Raw genomic sequence first — 23,422 nt, forward strand, 5'->3', positions numbered from 1 at the left:
TATGCCAAAATATCGTAATTTAAAAATAAAAATCGACCTGTTTCGGGATTTTTCCTTAAAGTTGCCGGTTTACGAAATATCGAAATTATTCCAGACATTTGCACCATACTGTATAATCTTTTATATCACATACTTTATAAATTTTGGTCTATGGTGCTTCTCAGAGGTTTTTTTCAGTGCGTCAGAAGTGACAGAAAAAGGTAGGTCTTGTTAAAACACGACGCTACAATCGGAAAAAAAATGATTTGCATATTACATACATCTATACATCTAAAACCTAAAATTATTCTCAGTCTTTCAGTGTGTCATTAATTTTGACGTCATGTATGATTTTAAGAATGTAGAGAATCATTGCATAACATTTTAGTTAAATCTGACAGTTGTCAGAATCGTAATCAGCCAAATATGAAAAGGTTATTGCAGTACATATAACCCTTTTATTTGCAATTTGGTATAAAAACAAATCTGAAAGAAGCCTCTGAGAAAAAGTAGATTATATTTTTATGTAGATAACAAATAATTATTACATATTTACATTCTATAAAATATTCTAATCTAATAAATAATAATTATAAACTAAAAACCAATTATCATAAACAAAATATACAGCGCAGATAAATATCCACTTGAAGGTTTTCGGGAACACCTACTATGCCAGTTCTTTTTTTATAACAGGGAAATTACATCTAAAAAAGGAAATAACATATAAATAAAGTAAAATAACGTTTTAAAATATGCAATACTAATGTTTTATATTTTGAGAACGATTTCCGGAATGGAAATCGAAACGACACAATAAACTTATTTTATGAGCATAGGCACAAAATTTCGGACCAATGCTTTTTAAATGCATTCATCTTTTTCGAGTCCTGAGTAAACTAATAACTAGTTTTGAAAAATTTAAACGCATAATGAAAGATTACATTATTACCGAGAGCCGAAAGTCCCTTAGAATAAACAAAAAGTTTCTTTTGAATGAGATATTTGAAATTAAAAATCACACTGAATTTTCTCTTTGTTCTTTCACCCCTGTCACATTAAAATTAACATTATGGAAGTTTTCAGTGACTTTCGGCCCTCGGTAATAATACAATTATTTCATTCTGCGTTTAAATTGTTCAAAAATACTTATTAGTTTTCTCAGGATTCGAATAAAATGAATGCATTTAAATAGCATTAACCTGAAATTTTGCACCCACGCTCTTAACCAATTAGCGCCTGCAGTCACCATATGGACCCAGTTGTAAAGGTATTTTAACATAATAAAATTATAATAAAACAGACAACTAACATTACATTTTTACCGTATAAATAATTTATTTATGACCAGTTGCACCAACAAATAAACGATTTATTTTTGTATTTGGATTGTCCGTTTATTTGAAAATATGTTGCACCCATCATTACTCAATTGGAACCGACAGTTTTTGGACTGTCAAAAGTAACCAGCCCATTTTCTGCGGTTATTTGAATCTTAGACAAGGAAAAAAGAGAGGACGGGTAACACTCATTTAACACACACGTTCCAAAAGTGAAGCCAGTTTTTGGTTTGTTTGTCACCAAAAACATGGCGGTCACGTCAAAAATAACAATGGGTTGCCAGTGGTGGGTGTTCGTTGAAGGTTAAAATTTCATAAAAAATAAAGTAAATCATCATCTAAAATTCGTAATAAAAACATATGATGTATTGAAACATATGTACGTAATATGAGCAACTTAATCAAACATTTACCGTACACAAATTCTTCATTTTAAATACATTTCATGTTTTTATTTTAAATACTCAATGCATAACAATACCCCAAAGATACGTCGATAATCAAAATCTCTGGTGTCGGTTTGGCTTCACTTTTGGTCATAGGATTACTCGTCCTCTCTCTTTTCTTGTCTAAGATTTGAATAATCGACTGTTTTTAACCTTACTTTTACACTACTTATAAATATTGTTCGTCCGCTATAACTTTTCCCATGCGTCACGATTCATTTTCAAATAAATTAAATCAAAACATAAAGTGAAACGTACGCCGATGTGTGTAGTATATAGTATACAGTATACAAAATGTATATACAGTCGGAAAAATGAAAGAATACCCATGAACGAACATATAAAACACGCTGTATTTTTCTGTCACCGTGTCACACAAAAAATTGGCCAGCGCAAGTACATGTAATAATTATTATTACATGTATTTGCGCTGGGCAATTTTCTTTCTGACACGGTGACAGGAAAATACAGCGTGTTTTATATGTTCGTTCATGGGTATTCTTTCATTTTTCCGACTGTACACATCGACGTTCGTTTCACTTTATGTTTTGACTTAATTTGTTTGAAAATGAATCGTGACGCATGGGAAAAGTTATAGCGGACAAACAAAAGTGTTCTTAGCTTAGTTTGTGAAGTATCATCATAGTATACGCTGTGAGCTCGTACGTAGAGGGGATATTTAAAGTTCGTGAGCGCCAGTAGTGACAAGTCAGTGAACTTTTTCTGAAAATTTGACATAAATGTCAAAGTATTAATTTAAAACATTGAAATTAAACACCTTAATATAAAAAAATATTAGTTGGTCAAAGCTGTGGTATAATTTTTACCATAAATATACTTACGTTTTAAATATTGAATTTAAGTTTTTGTAATATTTCGTAATATGTAATTAATCTAAGCGCAATCTACACGATAATTTTGAAAGTATCCGAAGTAAGAAACTAATATTTCATCAATAGAACGTCAAAATGATTAGCAACATCTTAAAAAAATCGATTACAATTTAATTACTACTTTGCGTCGTAAATATTACGCGATAAAAATTAAATAATAAATTTAAAAATTTCCGGCGAAAGTTGCATTAGTAATCCGCTAGTTAGTGACACCAGCGAAGCTCAGAGCGTATACCTATAATTTCGAAAAATTTTGGATTTATTATTGTCGTCTTTAGAGTTCATCTTGTGACGATTTGGAAGATAGAATGCATTATACATATTTATATGTAAAAATATAAGATCTGTGAAAGATCACAATGAATTGTATAATAGTGTGATGTATTTGTATAATAGTGTAAAAAAGTATAATGAAGTTGATTTTAAAGCAAGGTATACATACCATTATTTATCTGAATGACTAATCTAAATTTACATTCAACATGCAGTAGAAATAAACAAACAAAGACGTTAAATGCTACTAGGAGCACTCCCGAATCATAATTTACAATGTATAAACTTTGGAAATCATCATTTGGGTTTTACAATGTATATACATTGTAATGGAGGTATTTCTTCATCCACATGATAACAGCACTGTGCTATCAGCCATTAAAGAAGATACAGTTGTGCCTGCGAGGAGTGAAACGATCATCGTAGCGTGGCTACAGGAAATTGTAGAAGAAGGAACACCTGTTATGATGGAGCCATGGAACCACGACGAGGAGGTTGGCCGAGGAATCATAATTGGAAAGGAATTGGTTACTTCTGCTAAAGAAATTCCCGTGAGATTGATTAATGTCAATGACTACCCGGTGACCATCAAGAAGGAGACAAAAGTAGGAACTTGTGTACCCGTGACGTCCATAATCCGTCAGACGACAACATCAGATAATTCCAAGTTGGACGACAAGTTCGACCAAATGGTTGCAGTTGCAGGCCAATCTCTAAATCAACTGGAGAAAAGGAAATTAAGGGAATTTCTTCGGCAATATCGTGACATATTCGTACCGAAAGGAGGAAAGACAGGAAGAACGACAGTTGTCAAACATAAAATTGACAGTGGTACCGTTAAGCCAATTCGTCAAACAGCTCGACGATTACCACAGGCGAAGAGAGAGGAAGCTGAAAGGATTGTTCAAGAAATGAAGAAAGACGGGGTGATAGAACCTTCTACGAGCCCATAGGTCTCTCCGGTGGTCCTGATCAAGAAGAAAGATGGAACTACGAGGTTCTGTGTGGACTACCGTTTGTTGAATAATGTTACCAAGAAAGATAGTTATCCTCTGCCTCGGATCGACGATACGTTGGACACATTGGCTGGAAGTAAATTGTTTTCTACGTTGGAATTGAAGTCTGGATATTGGCAGGTAGAAATGGATCCAGTGGACAAGGAGAAGACGGCCTTCACTACAGGATCTGGATTATGGGAATTCAACGTTATGCCGTTTGGACTCTGTAATGCTCCTGCGACATTTGAGAGGCTTATGGAAAATGTGTTGAGAGGGTTATCTTGGAAAACGTGCCTGGTGTATTTAGACGACATAATCGTTTTGGGGGAGACGTTTGAAGACCACCTGAAGAATTTAGAAGACGTTTTAATTCGACTTAAAGCTGCCCAGTTAATGTTAAACCCCAAGAAATGCCAGCTATTTCAAAGTAAAGTCAATTATTTAGTAAAATAAAAATGTATACCATTTTTATTCAGTTGCAATGCGAAGGCAAAACAATCTTACTTTTCAATTAGAATACGGAGTGCAGTCCAGTCTCTTGAACCGCGATTTTCGGCTCTTATTGGAGCCTTCATCGGAAGGAACGTAGGCACTGTTCTCCATATTTTAACTGATTCGTATCGAGAGGTTTTCCCACCCATTGCAACTGAAGTGATGATAGTAGGTGGCTAGCGCCATCTGGCATTGAAAGACGAAGTAGTTTTCAATCCTAATAGTAAATTATTAATATTAAAAATATTAAAAATATTACTAAAAGATTTTTAAATTGAAAACTTATTGGTACACTTTCCTGGTGACACCCCCAAGACTTCTACAATTTGCAAGTCAAATGGATGCTGCAGTGAAGACGAGAGGGAAGGAATTCTACACATTGCATAGTGTAGAATTCCTTCCCTCTCGTCTTCACTGCAGCATCCATTTGACTCTTTTAGGATCTTTTAGTAATATTTTTAATATTTTCAATATTAATAATTTACTATTAGGATTGAAAACTACTTCGTCTTTCAATTATTTAGGTCATATAGTCAGCAAAGAAGGAGTGGCCGTGGATAAAGGAAAAATCGATTCCATTAAGGAATGGCCTGAACCAACTGATAAACATCAAGTGAGAAGTTTTCTGGGACTATGTACTTACTACCGGAGATTCATTAAGAAGTTTTCAGATATCGCTAAGCCATTAACGCGACTTACAGAGAAAGCAAGGGATTATTGCTGAGATGGAGACTGCCAAACGGCCTTTGAAACTTTGAAGAAGTATTTAATTCCAGCGCCAATACTAGGGTATCCACTGCCAGAAGGAGAGTTCATCTTAGATACGGATGCAAGTAATTTGGGAATTGGAGGAGTGCTGTCTCAGGTTCAAGGACAGGAACGAGTTCTGGGATATTTTAGTAAAGTGCTTTCGAAACCTGAACGAAATTACTGCGCCACAAGAAGAGAACTTCTGGCAGTAGTAAAATCAGTGGAACACTTCTATCAATACCTCTATGGAAGGAAGTTTCTAATCCGAACCGACAATGCCGCCCTTAAATGGTTAATGCAGTTTAAGAATCCAGAGCGTCAGATAGCCAGATGGATTGAACGACTTCAAGAATACGATTTCAAGATCGAGCATCGGGCCGGAGTTAGCCACAGGAACGCTGATTCTCTATCTAGAAGGCCGTGTCCAGCAGAGTGTTCCCATTGCAACAAAGCGGAGGCAAAGTAAGCAGCAGTACTAAGAACAACAGTAGTCAACGATGAGCGGACGCCTACCAAGATCAAGGAAGAACAAGAAAAAATCCAGTTTTACAGAAGATTCGAAAATGGAAAGAAGAAAATCGTCGACCATCTTGGCAAGAAATATCAAGTCTAAGCTCAGCAGTTAAGACGTATTGGACCCAGTGGGACTCATGTATCTTGGAAGACAGCTTGCTTAAACGTGTAATGGAAAATGATGATGGTTCAGCGAGGAGAACACAGTTGGTGATTCCAAAGAGCAGAGTAGCCGAAGTACTTCGTCAGTTATACGACAGTCCATCAGGAGGGCATTTTGGTGTAAAGAAAACCCTTCAGAGAATTCGGGAACGATTTTATTGGATGAATAGTTCCGACGATGTGAAGGACTGGTATAAGAAATGTACTACCTGTGCTACAAGTAACGGATCCTACCGGAAAAGAAAGGCTCCTATGAGACAGTACAATGTTGGAAGTCCGTTTGAAAGAATAGCTTTGGATATCGCCGGGCCATTTCCAGAAAGTGAAAATGGATGCAAATACATGTTGGTGGTAATGGATTACTTCACGAAATGGGTTGAAATCTACGCAATTCCAGGCCAGAAGGCCGCCACTATTGCAGATGTGTTAATCAAAGACTGCATCAGCCGATTTGGAGTGCCTCTGGAGATCCATAGTGACCAAGGAAAGAACTTTGAGAGCGATCTATTTCAGGGAATTTGTGATAGACTAGGCATGAAAAAGACAAGAACCACGGCCTATCACCCGTAATCGGATGGAAAGGTGGAGCGTATGAATAAGACAGTCAGCAAGTATTTGACAAAGATGGTGTCTAATCATCAGCGAGACTGGGACCAGTACCTTCCGTTCTTCGCAATGCCCTATAGATCTGCTGTGAATCAACGGGCCAAACACCAGCAAAAGTCCTATTTGGACGTGAGATGCGTCTACTCTGTGATCTAGAGTTTGGATGTCGACCTGGAGAAGATGTGGCTGGTGAGGATTATGTGAATGAATTGCGAAGAAGAATGGACGATATACATGAGTTGGTCCGTTCTCATTTTCAGATCGCTAGCGACCGAATGAAGAAACGGTATGATACCCAAGCCGACAAGGGATGTTTATCTACCGAATAAGCAAGATTCCTAGGGGAAAGCCGATGATAGTCCACCATAACCGGTTGGCGCCGTACGAGGGAGACTACGACGTAGATGAAGAAGTGGAAGTCAACCAAGTTCGAGAAATACCTGACCTCACGTTTGAGGAGTTCAAGGGGGCCTACGGAGGTACCGGTAAAGCGAGACATGGTGTTACCACTAAAGAAAAGCGAGATCTACTCGCACTTCCCGATGACTATTCACTGGTCCATACCATCCCGGCCAGTATCAGAGACGCACGAGGGTTGGCATCCGCCTTCCGAAGGAAGTTTGGTCGAGTTGTAGAAGTTCAATGCCAACTGCCAGCTCCTGGCAAAGCATTGAAACTCAAAGATGCATCACGTTACCTATTCTATCTGGTAACAAAAGACACTGTCCATGACCACCCTACCTACCAAGATGTATGGGATGCATTAATTCAATTGAGAGAGCACGTGTTGGAGTCCGACGTACAAAAGTTAGCCATGCCAAAGTTAAAATGCCGCCAACTAGACTGGAGAGTTGTCCGCAATATGGTGGAAGAAATCTTTAAAGACACCGATGTCCAGGTTTTAGTCTATTGCAATCCGCATAGTTACTGGTGCGGAGCGAAGACCGTCCCCTGCCACTTTTATACAACTGGGAGTTGTAAAATAGGGTCCAGTTGCAGATACCAGCATCCAGTTCGAGTCCCGCCAAGGTTCAAGGCTTCTTTTAAGGAGGGGGCAGTGTGACGTGATTTTGTCACCCGACTGTTTTCAGCTCCTTGCCTATTTATTATAATTTAACAGAAAGGGTCTTGTTTACATAATTTGATTTATGACTGCATTTAAAAGGGAGACCTTTTTAACAGGTATATTAACCTCAATATTTCTTTCTAGAAAATGTTTATTTGATATTTGTGTAAATAGCCCTTCAATTGTTATTCTAGAATAAGATGGATTCTTCCGTGATAATCTTTCTTATTCTGGAACATTGTAATAATGTATAAATAGGGGTTTTTGGAATTAGTAAGTTAGTTGTGAATTTGAAAACGTCGCGTCGGTGTATTTTGATATGTAACGAGTGCGGTATATTTTGTAATTGTAATTATGTAAGGACATTATTAGATTTGGTGTAATAAATAAATTAGATATCGTAGTTTGTAAAATAAAAGATACAAATTCAGTGTTTTTCATTTGTTTAGTTGTAAGTTAAATTTGTAAGTTAAAAATAAATAAAGTCAACTAAAATTAAACTTAGTGCCTAAAAACATAAATAATAAAATAGTAAAGTCAGTTTTATAACAATAAACTAGGAGACCGTAGCAAGGTTACGGTAGTCTGGGTACCGGGGCACGAGGATCATAAGGGCAATGAAAAAGCAAATGAAATGGCCAAACAAGGCTCATCAATGCTATTCGTTGGACCGAAATCCTTCTGTGGCGATGAAAAGGCAGTAAGAAGAGAGTGGGTAGCTCACAAATCTTTGGAATGGTAGATGAATTCAATGAATTCACCAGAACAAAGACAGGCGAAACAGTTCATTACATAATATTCGCCAAAATTTACGGCACACCTAATAAGCAAAGACAGGAAAACAGTCAAAGCTATTAGTAGGTCTGCTAACAGGGCACTATAAGCTGAATTGGCACTTAAAGCTGATGGGATTGTCAGATGATGACCTGTGCAGATTCTGTCACCTGGAAGAAGAAACAGCATAGCACATTGTATGTCAGTGTGACAGTCTGGCAAATGTGCGGTTCTCTGCATTAGGAGAAGAAGATCTACCGACAAATAGCTACATGGAAAGTCCAGTCTCGAAGCTGTTAGACTTTTTAAAAAGGTTCAGGGTAGAGAATGTTATCAAGGACTAGAGGACCACAATAGATCTGAAAAGGTCGCAGTGGAATAGTAGACCTGGATCCCGCGTACCAAAAAAAGTTGATTATTAGCAAGGTGAAAATTTGTTAATAGATTAACGGTGTCTAGTCGGACAAACTTTGATGTATGGGAACACTGGAACAGGGGACGTTTGAATTGTGGAATAGTTTAAAAATTTGGAACGTCAGACTACGAAAACGTTCCATGTATTTTGTCGGACAGAACTTCCAATTGGTTTGTTACCATTTCATTAAACTCTCATGCAAAAATAAGACTTGTGTTTATCTCCAACAGGGCATTTTAATGAGTGGAACACGAAGAACATGTCAAATGACAGGAATCATACTGGTTAGTAATAGCAGTCTGATTTTTACATGAGAGTTTAATGAAAGGGTAACAAATCAATTGGATGTTCTGTCCGACAAAATACGTGGTACGTCTTCGTAATCTGACGTTTCAAATTTTTAAACTGGTCCACAATTAAAACTTCTCCTGTTCCAGTGTTCCCGTACATCAAAGTTTGTCCGACTAGACACCGTTAAGCTATTAACAAATTTTCAGCTTGCTATTAATCAACTTTTTTTGGAACTCGGGATCCCGGTCTATAGACCAGAAAGCCACCTCTTTAAATATCTATATTTATAATCAACTATTTTCAATGGGAAATAAGCCACAATTTTACCAAAAAAATGATTTTATTAACGTTTCGAAGCCCAAATCGGGTTTCGTTGTCAAAATACAAAATACTACTAAAATAAACAAAAATGTTGTTGCTAAGTAAAAAAATTCTTCTAATAATTTATTTAATCTGACTCATTTATATTGACAATTCAGACGTATATTATACTTTTAAAGTAGAAGACTTTAAAATGATATCGCCAATATTTATGAGTTGCGTTCCTGGGACGACTTTACTAAAAGATAGTTCATTCGTTTACATGAAATCAATCCCAACTAAAGAATATCCGTCACAAAAAAATCATAGCATGTGATCTGTCTTTAAAAAGACAACCAAATGCAACGATGACAGTAAAATTCTCGCGTTAGAGATTCCATAGTAAATTACTTCTAACGAAAAGCAATGTTAGGAGTAAAACTGACAGACAAAAAGCAAAACAACTCGGTCAGAAATAGAACAAAAGTCAAAGACGCAGGCCAACATATAGCCAGGCTAAAATGGAGCTTCGCAGGTCATAACGCTAGACAAACGGACAATAGGTGGAATAGCACGATACAACAATGGAGACCATGGACAGGAAAGAGAGCAAGAGGGCGACCCCAGATGAGATGGGGAGACGACATTAAAAAGATAGGAGGAACGCACTGGAAACAGAAAGCACTAAACAGAAGCGAATGGAGGAAACTGGGGGAAGCCTATGTTCAAAATTGGACGAATTAAAGGGCAAAAGAAGAAGAAGAAGACGAAAATTCATTTTTAGAAGAAAAACAATTGTTAACATCTGTTTTATTAAAAAATGATTTATCCTTTATCGTTTATAAATAAGGAATTGTCAAGACTGGATCGAATGGAACAGAACAACTTAGAACGGGATCCTACAACATTCACAAGAAATAATACGAGGAAAATATCAATACCTTATATAAAAGGACTATCCGACAAACTTGAAACAATAGAAATAAATTCAACATTTCAACAACATTCAAAACAACAAACACATTGAGATCTATTCGATCTAAAACTAAACCTAACAATAAACAAGAAAGAACAAAGAATTGCATTTATAAAATACCTTGTGAATGCGAACAATTTTATTTAGGTGAAACATCAAGACCATTAAACGTTAGAATAAGTGAATATCAATCTTATATTAAAAATAGAGAATTTGATAGATCTCAAATATGTCAACACGCATGGGATAATGAACACAGAGTTCAGTGGAGAGATTCAAGTATAGTCCTGAAAGAATCAGATAGTAAAAAGCGAAAAATCAAAGAAGCGGCTCTAATTATGCTAAATGAAACCAACTGTGTCGCAAATTCCTCGGTAGAATGCAGTAGGATGTCTTTACCCATACTGAAAGAGGAAGTCAATAGAAAGAAAATACCACGATTAGTAAGCCAATAACATATCGAGTACAAATTTTATATTTTAAGTATTACTTATTGTATATATATATGTATTATTAATATTATTTATAATTTAAACATATTAAAGTCAGAATTTGATATTAGTTTTTTGAAAGTAAATTAAATGTAAGACCAAATACATACGAGTTAGTTGCTCACTCTATCACCTGGAACGACTGCAAAGTGATTTACCAAGTGATCTGAAAAGTGCTCTGAACTATAGTAAATGTGATAAAGTGACTAAGTTTCTAAAACTAACTAAATTGTACAATCTAATATAAAAATAAGCTTAAGTTCTCAATCGTAATTAGTTGTTATAAGCAAACATCTGATTTTATGTACAACTCTACCCCGCCAATAACCTTTCATGGTTGACGCGGTTTACTTAATAAAAAAAAAATACTTACGATGTCGGGATGGTATCACGAGGTTTTTTCCTGGTTTTCCCTCGTGATTTACTATGGAATCTCTAACGCGAGAATTTTACTGTCATCGTTGCATTTGGTTGTCTTTTTAAAGACAGATCACATGCTATGATTTTTTTGTGACGAATTTCTTTAGTTGGGATTGATTTCATGTAATCGAATGAACTATCTTTTAGTAAAGTCGTCCCAGGAACGCAACTCATAAATATTGGCGATATCATTTTAAAGTTTTCTACTTTAAAATGTATAATATACGTCTGAATTGCCAATATAAATGAGTCAGATTAAATAAATTATTAGAAGAATTTTTTTACTTAGCAACAACATTTTTGTTTATTTTAGTAGTATTTTGTATTTTGACAACGAAACCCGATTTGGGCTTCGAAACGTTAATAAAATCATTTTTTTGGTAAAATTGTGGCTTATTTCCCACTGAAAATAGTTGATTATAAAAATGCCACAAGGAAATAGCTTCAGAACAACATCTATATTTATATCAATATTGTCATTGACCAGAATTCTAATAAAATAAAAGACATATTTAAAATTGGCTACTCAAATTAAACATTGTTTCGATTTCCTTTCTGCTTACCGTCATTTTCCGTCACAGTCTTCTCTCTCCGATTTAAATTTTGAGTCATTCTCTTAGAGTTTTGACCTGAATTAAAATTTTCCTCGTGATCCTTAGTAAGATCTGTAACCTCATTGGATCCATTACTTGAAAAGGAAACTATATTTCCTTTTAAATTTTTATTTAGATCTCTGTTATCGGTACTAGTTTTCTTCGACGCAGCTGAGCTTACATTTAGTTGATCTAGAAGAAAACAAAATTATAAAATATAGACCAGTCATCAGAGGTAAAAACTGTAAAACCGTGGAATTTTGAGAGTCGACACCGATTTTAATGAAAATTTGGGTTTAAACTCGGTTGGCCCTTTTCTTCAAAGTCTACCCTATGCCGAATCAGGCTTTTGCCCTGGGGGTGAAAACAACCCCATCTAGGGGATGAAAAGTCTGTAGAATCAGTAGAAACAGAGTTGTAGGTAATGAAAAGTTGGTTCTTATTCGTCAAATTACAAATCGAATATTTTAAGGTGAAATAACAAAAAAATGAAGCACTTATTAGTATCCCGAATGAAATTAATCGTTACAGCCTTATAAGGTACCTACTTTATTTATGTATTGTTCATAGGATTTGTAAGTTTCATCGGTAAAGCGCCTATTTAAAAAAAATTATAGTAAAAGAATTTTTTTTAATTAAAAAAAAATCCTTTTTTTTCACATGGTCCAACTTCAAAATTGATATGGTCTGTTTTTAAGCCAAGAGGAGTAATTCAAATTTACCGCGCCGTAATGCTTGTTTGTAATTGATCCAAACTCAGGCAAGTTTACTCCACTGTTACGAAATTTTGACACTAATGACATTTATGAAATTTTGACACCACTGACATTTCATAGGTTTAAAGTCCCTTAATGCACAATTTTTATGAAAAAGACCGATGGGTAGGAGAAATCCGGAATACAACATCGGGAAACCGATCAGCCTCAAGGATTCTGGAGGAGGCAAAAGCTCGACAAGAACAAAATAGAGAAAACGGAAACATGTAGAGAAACCTACAACAAAAGCTCGACAAGAACAAAATAGAGAAAACGGAAACATGTAGAGAAACCTACAACAAAAGTTGGCAACCTCGCACTACACGCACAGCTGCTGTCATATGTCGATCTAAATTTCGTAAACAATAGACAACAAAGACAATTGACAATTTTGCTGAATTTTAGCAATATTTCATTATACTCCAGTATTCTAATATAAATTATGAAATATTTCGACCTAATATAAACTAAATTTAGTAATATATACTTCTATTTCATAAAAATATGTGTCAAATTAGCATGACAGTTAATTCGTCTGGTACCTACCATGAATTATTTTTAGAGACTGTACAAATTAACAATATTATTAAGATTGTTTTTAATATTTAATTAATTATTTTTAATTTTTTTTTAGTACTTGTCTACAAAAACAAGGGAGATATACAACAATGTACAAACTACAGGGCTATAAAACTATAAAAATATGGGAAAGAGTAATTGATAGACGGATACGTGAAGAGACCGAAATATCCGAGAATCAATTTGGCTTCATGCAGGACAGATCAACAACAGATGCAATTTTCATTATAAGGCAGTTAATAGAAAAATACAGGAGTAAAGAAACAAACGCTCATATGGTATTCATTGATCTTGAGAAAGCATATGATAGAGTACCTCGAGAGATTCTGTGGTGGGCACTCAATAAGAAAGAAGTCCCTGGTGAATAATATGTAAAGATTGTGAGGGATATGTATGAGGGAGTAACGACTAGAGTTAGGACAGGTGTGGGAGAGACTGATACATTTCATGTGAAAGTAGGCTTGCACAAAGGCACGGTGCTTAGTCCGTATTTATTCTCATTAGTTTTGGACCAGATAACAGCGAAACTACAGGGTAACATTCCACGGTGCTTAATGTATGCTGATGATGTCGTGTTAGTAGGAAATATTGAAAGAGACTTAGAACAAAAACTGGAACAGTGGAGACAAGCTCTGGAGGAAAAAGGTTTAAAACTTAGTAGGACAAAGACACAGTATTTGCAATGTTCATTTAAAGATGAGTTACTACAAATAAAATGGTATCTTTGGATGGTGAACTGATTGTAAAAAGCAATAGTTTTAAGTACCTGGGATCGGAATTAAAGAGTAATGGAGAAATAGATGGAGATGCATGCAGTAGAATTAGGGCTGGATGGATGAAGTGGAAGGAAGCGAATGGTGTGCTGTGTGACAGGAAAATTCGAATGAAGTTGAAGGGAAAATTTTATAAAACAGCAATAAGACCGGCTATGATGTACAGAATGAATGTTGGGCAGTGAAAAAGAAAGAGGAACAACGAATGCATGTGGCGGAAATGAGAATGCTTAGATGGATGAGTGGAGTGACAAAAAAGGATAAAATTAAAAATGAGTATATTAGGAGAAGTCTAGGTGTGGCACCAATTGATGCCAAAATGAGAGAGCATTGGTAGAGATGGTTTATTCATGTTCAACGTCGAGACGCTAATCACCCAATACGAAGAATTGCTGAAGTGCAGATTCCTGGAAGGAGTAGGAGAGGAAGACCAAAGAAGACGTGGGGAGAGACGCTTAGGCAGGACATGTTGGTAAATGGGATTAATATTGATATGACCCAAGATAGAATTGTATGGAGAAATGCAATTAGGGAAGCCGACTCTGCATAGGGATAAGGCAAAGAGAATGATGATGATTAAGATTGTTTTTTGATATTCTTTTTATCATATTTATTATCCCATTCCCGACGAAGACAAATCCAAAGACACAAAAAATATAATAAAATATATTTACTGAAAACACCAATATATTTTTTTCACAATTTATTTGCACTGATACATACGTAACTTGAAACATTTAGTAACTAACTTTATACTGTCTGTGTACGCCTAGTTCATACTGTCGTTTTTATCAAAATTCACTCTCAACAATTTTCCTAATCGGGCCTAAAGAAGTATAACTTCAAAATTGTAGGTTTTGCTTCTTTTAGTATTTTGAATTTTTTGTTTTTCTGTAAGACAAAAATTGGTTAAGATATGGCTATTCAAAATTTGCTTACACTCGTGATTATTGACTCATTTAAGCCCTTTTAACTGTAGTCTTTTCAAAAATAAGCACTTTGAATCAATGAAACTTACATATCATATAAACAATATACAGGGTGTCTGCGTAACTTGGAACCATATGGGAAACTTTTTTAATATCAATTTTACGAAAAAAAGTCATTCTTTATAAAGTGCTCTGCATAGTCTAAAACCTAAGATGCAATCATCAGATATCAAATTTTGTCAACAGTATACGAGGTATGTCAAAAAATATTAATTTCGCTCAAGAGCAAACTACCTTTATATTTCAAAATATCAAAAAATTTTATTATTAAAAGTTATTTGTAATTAAAAACCATATTCAAATATGCAATAACAGCCTTCTACGTGAAAAAAAAATTCTGAGATTTTCCTAAATTACCGATTCCGAACATCATTTTTATTTATTAGACATGTAATAACTCTTTTATTAATAATTTTAGGAAAAACACTTGTTCTTCATAAAAATCTGTGCATGGTCTAAACCTCAAGATAAAACCATCAGTTTTCCAAGTTTGTTAATTTTATACGAGGTGTGAAATAATATGAATTTAGAAAGAATATAGAAAGAATTCTTTCTAAATTCATATTATTTGACACACCTCGTATAAAATTAACAAACTTGGATAACTGATGGTTGCATCTTGAGGTTTAGACCATGCACAGATTTTTATGAAAAATAACTTTTTTTCCTAAAATTATTAATAAAAGAGTTATTACAGGTCTAATAAATAAAAATTATGTTCGGAATTAGTAATTTAGGAAAATCTCAGAATTTTTTTTTCACGTAGAAGGCTGTTATGCATGTTTGAATATGGTTTTTAATTACAAATAACTTTTCATAATAAAATTTTTTGATATTTTGAAATATAAAGGTAGTTTGCTCTTGAGCGAAATTAATATTTTTTGACATACCTCGTATTGGTACCGTGCAAGTTCGGCAAAGCGACCTCTATTTCTACGCTCTGTACTTTTATTCGCACTTTTAATTATATTGGCCAATTATATTAGTCCTGGTTGCTGAATAATTGTCAAGGCCTTAGTCCAAAAAAAATAATAAGAAGAAAAAATAAGATGCAGGTTATGTTATGCAAACGTAAACAATTGTAGGTAGTAAATAAAATTAGTTATTAAAATGCAGTACTGCAAGCAAAATACAATTAATTAAATTTACCTTTATATAATAATTGCATATCATATCAATATTGTGGAGCAATATATAATTTTTCTGCTTCATTGACAGAAGGTATGAAATATACGTCAATTTGACAATTTCAATTGACAATATGAATTATTTAAGATAGTTGCAATACTTCTCCGCGACTCGCGCACGGTCGTTTCTCGTTTCCCTTCCAAGTACTTGCACACCGCGAATACTGTTGACAAAATTTGATATCTGATGATTGCATCTTAGGTTTTAGATTATGCAGAGCACTTTATAAAGAATGACATTTTTCGTAAAATTTATATTAAAAAAGTTTCCCATATGGTTCCAAGTTACGCAGACACCCTGTATAAGTAAAGGAGCTTGTGAAGCGGTAACGAATAATTTCAGTTGGAATGCTAATTATGGTTTGATTTTCACGATTTTTTTACCAAAAAAATAAAAGGGACCTACATTATTTTCAACGTAACTTACTTACTTTTGATGTTAGAAACTTAAAAAACAAAACTGAAGCTTTTTTTAAACACTTTAAAACGTTGTAATTGTTGGAGAAATAAATTCACAACACAAATATTAAATAAACTATACTTTATTAAAATATTTTGTTTAGTGTTTTGCGCCTTGTGTACAAGTCATTAAGTTTTTCTATGTTTTATGTTCTATAATTCGAAGTTTAAACAAAGGCGCATTATTAAAAAAAAAGAAAGTTCGTTACTAAGACTTTGTAAGAGATAATAAAAAAAAAGATCAAAACGGGAAGTAGGACTTGTGTCCCATCCCACATAAATTATTACCAAAAGTGTAATAAAGTTTATTTGTGAAAAGTTATTCCTAGCTTCCAACTAGATTCAAAACTAGCAAAAAATTATTTCTTAACCCTCGTAATTCGTTGCTTAGATTCTTACGTAAACAACGGTGCGGGGTGCATTTGCACCCCATCTGTATATCCATTTTTTATATGTGAACGTCGGGGAAATTAATTTGAAAGATAATTAGGACTTATTTATTATTGTATGAAACATAATTTTACAAAAAAGTACTGATTTCTTCTTAAAAAAAATTATTATCGTTGCAAGACAAACACATGAAATTTTTGAACACTGACCTTGTCCCGTAACTCTGTTTAGCTCCAGGTGGAACATCAGAAACGTCCAATTCAGAATATGAAATTTTCATCATTTGCACCCTACAGTCATTTTTCCAAAAAAAAACATGTAAACGCAAAGAGTTTTAAATGCTTTAATGGGTGAAATACGTTTAGAATTGAATTTAATACGAATAAAAAATGGACAAAAATAAAAAAAATTATTAAAAAAGATAGGTGAGAAAAACGAGGTCTGGAGTGCACCGCCTTACGAGGGTTAATGTTGAAAAACTCAACAGTAATGAGTTATCCCCGAACGAACTCCCCTGAGTTTAGAGCCAATATATGGTAGTGGTACATTTACAGGGTAAAGAAGAACATGCTGGTTTTCGCGCAGGTAGATCTACAATAGATCATGTTTTCTCCATTACTCAGATAATTGAAAAGAAAGTTGCTCGTGGCCAAGAAGTCCGTCTGATGTTTGTAGACCTTAGAAAAGCATATGATAGTGTCCCGCTCGCGCTGGTTAAATTATGGGAGGCACTGGAGAAAACAAATGTAAATATATAATTGGTTGAAGCCGTAAAATCGTTGTACTACCAACAAACAACAAGAATTAAAACGGGAAATCTCATAACACCTGGATTCACAGTAACTAAAGGACTAAGACAAGGATGCTGTATCTAACCAAAACTATTTAAAATATACCTCGAAGCAGCACTCAACAAATGGAAGAGAAAATGTACGAATATGGGCATACCACTAACGGACTCAACTTTGTACACGCTGTGCTTTGCGGATGACCAGGTGATCATCGCACAGGACTCGGAAGATCTTAGTTACATGATGCGAAAACTATTAGAAGAGTTTACACAGTGGGGTTTAGAAGTGAATATGGAGAAAACTGAATACATAAGTATCGCAGGGGACCAACATAGCCTCTGAGTAGAGGAAAATCAAGAAATAAAATTATGTGAAGACTACAAATACCTGAGAGTAAAGGTACGATTCCGAAAGAGGCTGCAGACTGCAGACCGCAAACCGCAGACTGCAGCGACAGTGTCGTCTGCGGTCAGACCAATTCCGAGCAGAACTGCACTGCATCTACATAATAGCGACAACAGCATTGCACGATGGGAATTTATAATAGTATAATATTAAAAGTCGTATAAGTAGGATGTCAGACGCAATGAACAACGATGAATTAATGTTATATCTTTTGATGAGATGACGACGATCTTTTACTTTTGCATTATAAAAGAAAAAGGAAGTCTCTATTTAAAAATAGACAATTTGAAGGAAGCTTGCGTCGTAAATAACTGAATATTTAACAATAAAACACTGAAAACGTTTGTTTTCTTACCTCTACAAAATTCATTATAACTATGTGACTACAGCTGTTTCGGAAGTATAGAAAACAAACGTTTTCAGTGTTTTATTGTTAGATAAAATGAACTTCCATCAAGTAACGGTCGAATCAATCAATTATTTAACTGAATATTTTGCTATACAATTAATTAATTGCTCTTCTTATTCATTTGAAATACTCATTTTCAAAAGAAATTCAATTCTTTTCACTTTTCAGTCAATTTGGAAACAGCAAAAATACGTGTTGTCGCTCTGCGGTCGGCGACACTACTGGTTCTGGTGCAGTCCTGCGGTCTGCGGTGGCGACGTTCTGCGTGCGGCGGCGACAGTGCCGCTCTACTCGACATCAAGCTCATAAGAAACCATATGAACCAGTAGCACAGTATATAGAGGTTCCACCTCTATGGTGGAACCTCTATATAGTGTGCCAGTAGGTCTGTCACTGCGGTCTGCGGTCTGCAGTTTTGTTCGGAATCGTACCTTTAAGATCCCTCAAAACTATTAAGGAACGAAATATACAAGGAAGGAAAGGCATATCCTTACTGAACAGCGTACTGTGGGATAAAAACATCTCTAAGGAAAATAAAAGAAGAATTTATAACAATATAATAAAAAGCATCGCAACATATGGATTTGGCCCCTAAAAGACAGAACAGAGAAAATGCTTAGAGTAACAGAAATGGACTTCTGGTGCCGTTCGGCGGGAACATCTAGACGCGACAGAATAACAAACGAGAGAGTCAGAGAAATCATGGGGCTTACACTACACATACCATTGTTGACGACATCAGGGCGAAACAACTCAGCTGGTACGGACACCTAAGGAGAATGCCGGAGAATAGAATACCAAGACAGATCCTCGAATGGCAACCAAGAGGAAGGCGCAGAGCAGGAAGGCCCAGAAGAAGTTGGAGAGGAGTTGATAGAGAAATCAGGGAGAGAGAACTCGAGGATAATCTATGGAATGACAGAACGAGATGGACATTGGAAATCGGAAGACGTCGAAGAACGTTGTGAACCGATATTATATATATATATATATATATATATATATATATATATATATATTGTTATGATCTGCTTTTTATTAATTTTATATTAATTATTATTTATCTGATTAATTATTTAATTGTCGCAAAGCATACATAAAAATGAATAAAAAATCTCAGGGTGCCTTTTTATACTATTAAAAAAAATCTAAATTATCTCACGTTATACTTATCTTCTCTCGTGGGTTCAGTATCTCTTAGTTGATCCTAATCGGGATAAAATAGGGAAACGAAATAAAGCCAAATATAAAATAAACATACAGAATTGTCTTTTATTTATCAAAATCGATACTCTAAAATCTATCAAATCTAAAACCTGTGGACACAGATGTCCGAATGAAATTTCTACCATTTAAATTTATTCTAGTTAAAAAAATATTTATCGGTTTGTTCCCGATGACTTTGGTACAACAAAATAAACAAAACCAAATTATGTATTCGCAAGATTAGCTATACTCCCTATTTACTTTCTGAAATATTGGAATTTTAATTCCTACACTTTTTACTCAAAATTTTAGTTCCCGAACATAAAAATATCTTTCACATAAGTTGACTGACCTTTTGCTTCAAACACTCTGATGTCTTCTCGTGACCCAAAACAGCTCTCCCTCGTTGACTATGTTAAAGGCTACTCATCAAAGTCCTCTCCGTTCTCCAGCTTCAAAACTATCAGCATACCAGCACCAATTCTCCAACAAGCCGGGCCTCTTTTGACACGTACTCGATTCAAACAAAACTCCAAAAATTCTCTGCTCTCCTTCTCACAATAATACAGAATCAAAGAGGTATTTCGTCTCAATTTGATCTGTCTCTCGTTCCACTTTTCAACACTATTCTCCACTATCAAACAACCACTGGTATTTGCTAACTACTTATCCACCAAAACGTCGACCGCTCCTCAGCGCTGCCAAATAACATACTGACTTCTTTTTCAAACTCTCTCAATCATTCAAACTACCTTTCCCCTTCCAACTTGCCAAGAATCAGAAACAATCTTTTCCATTCGACAAACAAACAGTCATTTTCAAAATTATTCCGACCATCCTAATTACTTTCGGGGAAACTCTACAACATTTACTCGTGTTGAACAAAGATATTAAAATTCCAAACTTTCTTTTTAAACCACTTTCCCAGAAAGTGATAATTACATCTACCTGTGGATTCTATAGTTCTCGTAATAAACAATCTATTTTCATTTTAAATCTAAATACATCGTCCTTTTCACTTTAATTATTCACAAAAGTCTTTAATGGTTCATCGGAAAGCTCATTAAAAAGAGAAATCCACTTACATCCAAACTAAATTCTAATAAATATTTACAGCTCAATATACAGGGTGTATCAAATTTATGTGCCCGCGTTATTTAAAAAAAAATTTAATTTAATTTTTATTTTGCCTTTGATTGATAAAATTGAAAACACAATAATATATACATTTACAGGCTACAAGGTTTCTCCCCATGTGGTTTTCTGACAGGCTCGAGTAACTTCAAAAATCCCCGCCCTGGGCTCCCCTACCATTAGAATTAGTCAGTTTATCCAATTCTTGACTTATTTTGAACGACGTGAATGTCACCCCCAGGGCAAAAGCACACACCGGCACAATATCACTTTTTTGCTTTGACATGTTAGGTATGTGTACGCCAAATTTCATTTAAATCCAAGCGGTTCTTTAAAATTTGAAGGTATTGCAATATTTTACCGTGAGTGAATGGGCTATAGTGGGATAAAATTATATACCTTACCTTCATTCTCTTTATCAGCTCTTTCTTCAGTAACACTCACTCCTAGTTCCTTTAAAGCCGATAATATTAACCTCCTTTTCTCAGATTCGTTGGACATATTCTCTCTACTTGGCAGTACAGTTCTAGGATCTAGTACTACCGCATTAGTCGAACTTTGTGCAGCAACAGGCATTTTAATTTTTTTTCTGATATTTGGCGCTTCAAATTGATTTTTTCTTTTAGCAGTGATTTGTTGATATTGCTTATAAACTTCTTGAAACGGATTATTTGTACTTTTAACAAAACTATTTGGTCGAATTTGATTCCTTCCATTTGGTGCAGATGTTGATGGTTTGCCGGCAGAATTCGTTGCGATAGTTGAACTGCTTCGATTAACAGCTGACGGAAAACCTACATTTGCTGCAGATGTTGATGGAGTATCTTTGTCATCTACTACATGAAATATAATGGGTCTGTCGTCCGATACATTTTGTACAATGACGGAAGGCATTTTATCTATTAAATTATTATTAGTCCTTTTTTCTTCGTGTACGGTTGGCCTAGAAGTTGAAGCATTAGCCCTTTTGTCCATCTCCTTATACAATTTTTCAAATTCCGGCGAAGGCCTGAGTTTTTTTTCAAATTTTTTCAAAAACCTACAATGTTGAAATATTTATAATTAATTCTTAAATATCAAACAAAAATAATAATATAAAAAACAAATGATGAAACGATTGCAAGTGTGAGTCCATTATGCAATTAGGTAGTAAAAAGGTCAATACTCACAATCTATGTTTTTGATCTTAGAAAGTGGCGACCGGTTTCGGGACTTATATTATATGTCCCATCTTCAGGTCATCTAGAGGTCGTATTTGTTTGTGAAACAGATTAATAACAAGACATGGATATAAAAAAAAACAAATTACGCCCAAAACGACAAAATAGCTTTAAATATACAAATGAGCTAAGTTAAGCTAACAACTATAACATTATTAACAGTCGTATTAGTTGTTGACCAAATAATGTTTTAGTTGCTAGCTTAACTTAACTCATTTGTATATTTTAACGATATTTTGTCGTTTTGTGTGTAATTTGTTTTTTTTTTATACAGGGTGTTAGTAAATAAGTATGAAAAATTTTAAGGGGTAATTCTACATGAAAAAATACTGGCAGTTTGCTTTATAAACGTATGTCCGCAAATGCTTCGTTTCCGAGATACAGGGTGTTGAAATTTTTATTTCAAACTGCTAATTTTTTTATTGCTCTAAGACCGGTTGAGATATGAAAATTACATTTGGTGGGTTTTAAGAGGTAGTTATTGCGCATTTTATGAAAAACAAATAACAATTTTGTATTCATCATTGGCACGCCTACGGGTAATAATCTGATTTTTTTTAAAGAAAAATGGTACGTCTCTGAGCTATTTCAAATTAAAAATTATTTTTGTATTCCACGTTTAATTTATGAAAAACAACCTTTCTTGTATTTTTTTATATGGTGCACCGTTTTTATGTGAAAAAATCAAACATCTTCGCGCGTATTTTTCATTTCTTAATACATTATCAAGAACTCTCCAATACTAAAAAGATTTTAACTACGTGCAAAGCTACAACAAATGTTCAAAATTACCTACTTTAAAGGTGACAGAATAATTTTATATTCATCATTGGCGCCCGTACAGGTAATGGTCTGAATTTTTTAAGGAAAAAAATAGTACGCCACTGAGATACGTCAAATTCAAAATCATTTTTGAAGTCCTCGTTCAATATACGACAAAAAATCAATCTTGCCTTTTTTCATATGCGGCGCCGTTTTTATACAAAACAAGCTGAAAATGCGAGCATTGTCATAACGAAAACTTTGTATATTTACGTATTTTAATTCATAATATGGAAAATTTCTATTATGAAAAGTAGTTTAGAATTAATAATTATGTTTTAATGTGCAATTATATCATTCTAATTTAAATGTTATGAACTATAAAGGTAGTTTACTCTTGATCGAAATTCATATTTTTTATATACCTCGTATAAAATTAATAAAATTTTATACAAGGTGTCGCAAAAGTAGTGGAACGGTCGAATATTTCGCGAACTGAACATCGGATCGAAAAACTGAAAAATACGTGTTCAATCATTTTCAAAAATCTATCCAATGACACCAAACACCCCAAACCACCCCCCC

At 34.6% G+C, this 23,422-nt stretch overlaps 1 protein-coding gene across 3 annotated transcripts in view; it reads right to left on the reverse strand.

The window, feature by feature from the left end:
• Positions 1-479: 479 nt before the first annotated feature.
• LOC126883268 (transcriptional regulator ATRX-like) overlaps positions 480-23,422 on the reverse strand; it is a 442,769-nt gene continuing 419,826 nt past the window's right edge. For all 3 annotated transcript variants that reach the window (XM_050648594.1, XM_050648595.1, XM_050648593.1), the window contains 3 exons: positions 21,260-21,894; positions 11,749-11,970; positions 480-686 (listed from right to left, as the gene is read on the reverse strand). In XM_050648594.1, coding sequence (XP_050504551.1) covers positions 667-686; positions 11,749-11,970; positions 21,260-21,894 — 877 coding nt within the window. In that variant the 3' untranslated portion in view covers positions 480-666. The remainder of the gene's footprint in view (positions 687-11,748; positions 11,971-21,259; positions 21,895-23,422) is intronic.

Source organism: Diabrotica virgifera, chromosome 4, assembly GCF_917563875.1.
Source record: "Diabrotica virgifera virgifera chromosome 4, PGI_DIABVI_V3a".
Lineage (NCBI taxonomy): Eukaryota > Metazoa > Arthropoda > Insecta > Coleoptera > Chrysomelidae > Diabrotica > Diabrotica virgifera.